At 51.1% G+C, this 6,452-nt stretch overlaps 1 protein-coding gene across 4 annotated transcripts; it reads left to right on the plus strand.

Annotated features, from left to right (window-relative positions):
• The first annotated feature begins 103 nt into the window (after positions 1-103).
• Positions 104-6,067, plus strand: LOC140652351 (uncharacterized). 4 transcript variants are annotated; one of them, XM_072863024.1, is made up of 8 exons: positions 104-496; positions 936-1,043; positions 1,303-1,553; positions 2,455-2,514; positions 3,188-3,319; positions 4,417-4,563; positions 5,364-5,424; positions 5,610-6,067. In XM_072863024.1, the coding sequence occupies exons 3-8, from the start codon at positions 1,389-1,391 to the stop codon at positions 5,711-5,713; spliced, it is 669 nt and encodes a 222-aa protein (XP_072719125.1). In that variant the 5' UTR covers positions 104-496; positions 936-1,043; positions 1,303-1,388; the 3' UTR covers positions 5,714-6,067. The 4 variants fall into 4 exon arrangements, with proteins under 4 accessions (XP_072719125.1, XP_072719127.1, XP_072719126.1 ...); XM_072863026.1 differs by having other exon boundaries at positions 359-540; XM_072863025.1 differs by lacking the exon at positions 936-1,043 and having other exon boundaries at positions 359-540.
• The last annotated feature ends 385 nt before the right edge of the window (positions 6,068-6,452 follow it).

Here is a 6,452-nt window from a genome sequence, read left to right on the forward strand (position 1 = left end):
CAGCCCTCCGCTCCGTGCTGGCGCTGCCCGCGGCAGCAGCAGCAGCAGCAGCAGCCGAGCAGCCGCCGCCCATTGCGCGCCGTCCGGTCAAAACGCGAGCGAGGGTGCCGGTCGCGGGGGAAGCCGGTGCCGTGCGCTGTGGCCGCGCCCACGGCTGCGGCGGGAACCTCGGCTGGCCCGAAACCCCGCGCCGAGACCGCCCCGGGGGGAGCCGGAGGGCCCCGCCGGCCCGCAGGGTGCCGGGGCGGGGGCGGCCGCTCCCGGGCGCAGGCGAGGCGGGCGGAGCAGCCGGAGCAGCCGCGTACCCTGCGCGGCTCCTGGCCGCTGTCGGCACGGCAGAGGCTCTCCCAGCCGCTTCGGTTTCTTTTCGCGCCGACTCGGAACTTTTTTCCCCCGGAGGCGGAGCCGGAGTCGGAGCTTTCCCCGTACCTGCCCCGCTGCCAGGCTCTGCTCCGCCGGGCCGGGCGACCGGAGCCACCGCCGCGGAGCAGCGCCGGTGAGTGCCGGCCGGGCCGGGTGCCGCCGAGCCGCCCGCCGCAGGTGAGGAGCCGGCGGCGGCGGCGGGGGCTCCGGCCGCAGCCCGGGCGGGCGCGGCGGCAGCGGGGGCTCCGGCCGCAGCCCGGGCGGGCGCGGCGCTTCCTGGGTCCCGCCGGCGGCGGGGGGGCGGGAGACGGGGCGGGCGGCGGCCGGGTCTGTGCCGCGCGGTCTGCGCCGGGCCGGCCGCCTCGGTGCCTCCGGCGGGCGGCGGCCGCGGGCTCGGCCCGCGCGGTTGTAGCAGCCGCCGGGCTGCTCGGCGTGCGGGAAACGGCAGCAGCGAGGCGGGGAGCCGGGTCTCGGGTGCCGGCGGCAGCAGCGGCCCTGGCCAGCCGGCCCCACCGCTCTGCGGACTGCGTCCTGCCCGAGAAGTTACCAGCCGCTTGCCCGGGTTGCTGCAGAGGGGATCGGCTACTTCCTCGCGAGGTCCAGAGTTTGTCTTCTCAAAGCAACAAAACCCAAGCAAACCCCCGCGCCTTTCTGGGCAGCAGAAACGCCGAAGGAAGAAGGTTAGCAGTGGGGTCTGAAGTGAAGATCGCACAACTCTACCCAGAAACATCAGAAATGGTGTCCCAGGCACCTGCCTCGCAGCAGCGTGAGGGGTTTCTCAAACGACCGCTCCCCTTTGCTCGCTCTCACTTTGCCGATCGGAAAGAGATGAACCCTGTACTCCTGGTGAACGCGTGGTCCTGCCGTGCCACAGGTCCCCGCGCACCGACCGGTGCTCGCCAAGTGCTGATGCTCCTGTCCCTTCTTTCCCCTGCCTAGGAAAAGCTGTTCCCCCCTTCGCTGGAGGGCCACGGCGCTGCTTTCCGGTCTCCGCCCGTGGGGATTTATGTGTGCATCAAAGCAGAATGGATCGCTATCGATATTTCATCTTTAACCAGAGGAACATGGTCGTGCTGGGCCTGTTCCAGATAGCCTTCAGCACGGTGTGCGTCGTCAGCGGGTTCATAGATGGCATTTTCAGAACGGAGTCTCAGCTGGGCAAAACCAGAGCTCCAGTTTGGGCTGGGATGGTAAAGTTGCGCTATATTTTCTATGCTTTGTTTTGTGGTTTGTGTTTTTTTTCCCCCCGCTGCTGCCTACTCGTACTCAGCCTGGGGGTTGGAGGGAGGCCAGGACTTCTTGCCAGCTCTTCCCTGGTTTCCTGCTTTGAACCCAGGTAATAAAAGTTTCCTTATCATGGTACAGGCAGGAGAGTGCAAGCAGACTTCTCTCTGAAGGAGCTAAGTAATATACATTTCTACTGGATAATGTAGAAAATAGTGGCAATTGACAGGGTTTTTTGCAGATTCATAGCAACCACAGACAGGCCACCGAAGATTAGGAGGGGAACACTTCAGCCTCACGTCAGGTAGATGAACATCTGTGTGATGATCCGTGTCCTGCAGCACAGTGGCTCTCATGCTCTGTACTGCAAGGAGGAGCGGGCAGCGGGCATCCTCCCTCCCTGGCCTTCAGTACCCCGATGTTACCCCGATGTCCGTGCCCTGGCGAGCTGCGCTGCGAGGCAGTTCTGCTGAAGCGCTCTCTCCCATCCAGAGGCTGCCCTTCTCCTTCCAGTAATATCTTTCTTCCATCTACAAGATGTATAAGGACTTGGGAAAGCAGCGTGCATTTTTAGCACTTTCATCGGACTTACTTAAGCAGTTTTATTATTTGGCCAGCGTCGTGAAGCCAGTCAGAGGATTGCTGCCGTGGGGGTAGCGGGTGGGCAAGATGCATTTCATGCAGTGTCCTGCCCCCAGGTGATGCTGCAGAGGAAAACAGAAGAAACCAACAATTCTCTTTCCATTTCTGACCCAAGAGTTACTCTGACAAGCCTTGAAAACGAGGGCTTTTCATCTGCTTTGTAGTAGTTTATCTTCTGAATCCGATACTTGTCTCCCAGTTACCAGCTCCTTCTGTGCTCTGCAGGTGATGGGAGTCCCAGGCATCCTGGCTTTGTTTTCTTCTCAGAGGAAGAACCCAGTTCTCGTAAGCCGGCGGGGTGGGTGGTTGTGTGTGTACGGGGCAGGGGCAAAATGTCGGGGCAGTCGAAAACGGTTTTGGTGGGGAATGAGCTGGCTGGTCCTTCTGCAGGACTGAGAACTTATTTCCTCGAGTTACCTTCATAAAAGCCGCTACATTCCTAAGCGAAAGGAGGATGCAGCGTTACCTCGCTTTCTGCTTCAGCAGACGAGCGCTGGCTCTAATAACAAGCAAAAACCTGTAAAAACACTTGTTTTTGAATGCATTCCTTTTAGTGTTCTTTCCTGTTATTAAGAATTGTGTACACTAAAATAGGAAACAAGTTAAGTGACTTGCATTTCCTACGCAGGTCTCTTCAGCCATGTAAACTCCAAGGGGGGATGTTGTTTATAAGTAAGAGATCTCTAAGAACAAAGTCTTTGGGTCCAGCTAGCACCCGTGGTTAAGATTTGAGACTCAGTTGTAGCTTAGAAATTTGGTATCATGGAAACCTTTCCTGCACTGTGTTTGGCTTCCAAGTGACTGTTGCTACCGGGTGCTTTTTAGCGTTACGGGAGGCCAAAGGCTCGTACCTACAATGCTTGTTAGTACATTTTGTCTGTATTAGTGGCATTGATTTGTCAGAGGATAGTTTTAATTCCTCCTCCCCTTCTTTTTCTCCTTTAATGTCTCTGTCTAGGTGAACATGCTGATAGTTGCTTCCATAGTCTCTTGTGTTGCCATCCTCATTGTCATAGTTTATAGCTCCCTCACACTGAACTATGGTGAAGAGGAGGAGCTGAGCTCTGCCCCAGTCCATGTTATCCATACAGTAAGTATCGACATCATGCTTATTACTGGGGAACATGACTGTCTTAATCTGCAAACATTACTAGACATGACTTGGAAAAAGAACCAGACTTCCAGGGTGCCTAAATTAGAGTTTGAAGTGGTGCCTGCAGCAGGGCACTTGTTTAAAAAAAATTTTGTAAGTCTACAGTTAAGTATCGAGTTAGGTACTGAAAACCACAAAACCCACGTAGGGCTAGATAGACATTTTAAAGCTAGCTCCTGCCGTTTGCTGCTGCTGCTGCAGCACGGCTAGTAGCCGTGGCTATGTGAACTAACACCCGGCTCACCTGGATGCCCATCTGAGAAGCAGTTGCTTGAGAGCAGCAGCTCGTCCTCAGAGACGTGCCCACTAGGTACGCACCTAAACACATTACAGTTGGGTTAACTGCTGCTGCTGAGTGCAAAAGGGTTTGGGTTGTGCCAGGAAAAAATCATGGTGCTGCTCATGAAAAGGTGCTGGCCGTATCCCTGGCCTGGTTTGAGGCAGCAATTGCTAGGCTCGAATCCTTGCCTGCATGCACCTCAGGTGATAAAGTTACAGCAGTTACAGGTCAGCTGGTTAAAACTGGGTATTATTCAAGTGTATCCCCCACAGTAAAGCTGAAAAGAAGGAATGAGTTAGCCCTTTTGTACCTCAAACCTGGTACAAGCGATGGCTCCCTGTAGGGATGAAGACATTTCAGGTAGATGAAGCTGTTCATTAATTTATTGCAGAACAAATTGAAATGTCAGGCTGCTAGGGTCGGTATAGCAAGAAGACATTTCTCATATTCAGTGTGAAGAGGAGCAGCCATTTCTTGAGTTTCTACTCATTGTTACAGCTGTTTCCAAGCCTGATGCCGTTGCATAGCATCTTATATTTAATCAGAAGCCTTCTCTTACCGCTTGCTCTTTTCGTATCTGAGGTTCACACTTGGCTTGCTCTTCAGAGCACGGAAAGAAAAGCCTTTAAATAACACTGACTCTGAATCAATCACCTACAACACAATCGCAGCATTCTTTCAGTCATTGGAATATTTTTTGGTGGAGAACAACACTTTTTCAATGTGACTTTAACATTGCCTTTTCTGCTTGCAGAAGTTCGTACTTAATAAAGTAGTCAAGGGTGCTAACATAGCCATGCTAGCCGCATCTGTCTGCAGTGCTTTTGTTGTACTGGTGATGGCTTACTTCGGATGCCGGAGTCTTCCACGCTGCTCATGCTACGACAGTGTAACTGGGATGGTGAGTGAGGAGTCCAGGGCACCCGTTTATTTGTACTGAGTGTGGGTGGGAGGGGAAGAAACTGGGGAGAGGATGTGTTTTTCTTCTATAAACCTAGCCTCAGCTCTACCTCAGGCATCCAGGGCTAATTCTAAGAAATTAAGTGGATGTTAGAAGGGTTTTATACTTTTTGTATTTTTCCTTTTACTACCTCCCTCTTATTTACAGTCTTGTGTAAGACCTAGCATAAGTGATCTCCATTTTCCAAACCATTAGTGCTGAAGCTACTGTGGTCCCATTTCCTATGAATTCCTGCTCTCCTCAAAAACTGCTCCTTCTTCTCTCACCCTTAAACCAACGGTTGCTCCTGGTACAGCATTTCAAAGACTTACTGGTACTTGCACACCAAGATGCCTTATCCCTAGAACTACAAATTCAACAATAAAAATATCCCCTCTACCATGTGTGAAGTGTAGGGGAGATGACACACCACATTTTATTGCTAATTTATGAGGACTTTACCTCATGTGATGAGGCACACGAGCTCAGTAAATACCAGCTACTTCTCTACTAGAGTAATTCTGATGCTGTATTAAACATGTACATCCGACCATCTCATTTGGTAAGGAATTAATGGGTACAGGTTACAAGGCAGCTGTTCTTGCCCAAAGGTACCGAGTGTGTAATGTGAGGCTGCTTTAAACTTTCAAACGAAAACTGGTTAGGAGGAGTGGACTACAGAGACTTTGAAAATGAGTTCAGGTATATCTTCTTGAACAAACTCACAGATGAGGTTTTTGATGGCATTGTTTCATTCATAGGAATGGTTGCAACCTAGTGAGGACCAAAGTCAGGCTGTGGAAATGGTTTGCGCTGTACAAAGTGAGTAACTCTTTCCCTCCATGTATTTGGATGTTCACCAGGGACGCGGAAGGAACATCCTGAATAAGCTTTACATCCCAGGCCAAAATCCCAATAAGCAAAATACTCCGAGCCAGCAGGAACTCGGGAGTTTGGGCAAGTGTCTACACTAGGTCTAATGGTTTCCTCTTTCCTTCCCCACACAGGCCCTGGGGGCAGAATTTTTAACTTCCCAGATCAGTTTCCAGCCCAGGACTTAGATGCAGAGGAAGACGCATCCAAACCTCCACCATATATCAGAATGGCTTGAAAAAGTGGTCGAACACTTTAAAGCTACGAGTCTAAAAATGTGGCAAAATGTAAGAAGTTCTTCATCTTTAAAGATGGTTATGCACTTTTCCTTGGCCTTTTGAAAAACACACACAGAAAGAGAGAACTACTGAATGCCCAACGTTCAGCAAAGATCACAGTGCAAAGGGGAAGATCTGCAGATGTTTTTGGACATTCAGACTTTGTATAGTTAAAATACCTCATTGCCTCTGGAAAGCGTGAGCATTTTTCCTCCAGCTTTTGTACTTAAATCACGTTTTATTTCACTAGAATTCATCATGCATTTTGTCTAGCAGTGCTAGCCTTAGGCATTCAAATATTAAATACAATTAATTTTTAAAAGAAACTGGTTGTGGAGTATTTCCCCCCTCCAACTGCTGTCTCGATATCTCCCCCTTACCCAGTGAATTATTTGGATGATATGATAGCGGGTGAAGTATAATGAAGGACCCACTTTGTTATTGAGCTTCAGAGTGCTTTTCCTTTTCTTCTTGGCAGGGATGGGGGCAGGTGAAGTTGCTGTGTTGCCAATGCAGGTACCCCATCAAAATGTGGATTCTGTGGGGTGCACATGTGTCGGTACAATTAGTTTTAGTGCTGAAGTGTAACGCTAGTGGTAGGAACTGGAGTTGCAGTAGCTCCTCTTACAGAGTAACTTAGATAGATACTCTGAATTCAGTTCCAGTTTTTCTGTTTTGACTTCGGAGACTGAAAGTTTA

Source organism: Ciconia boyciana, chromosome 5, assembly GCF_034638445.1.
Source record: "Ciconia boyciana chromosome 5, ASM3463844v1, whole genome shotgun sequence".
Classification (NCBI taxonomy): domain Eukaryota; kingdom Metazoa; phylum Chordata; class Aves; order Ciconiiformes; family Ciconiidae; genus Ciconia; species Ciconia boyciana.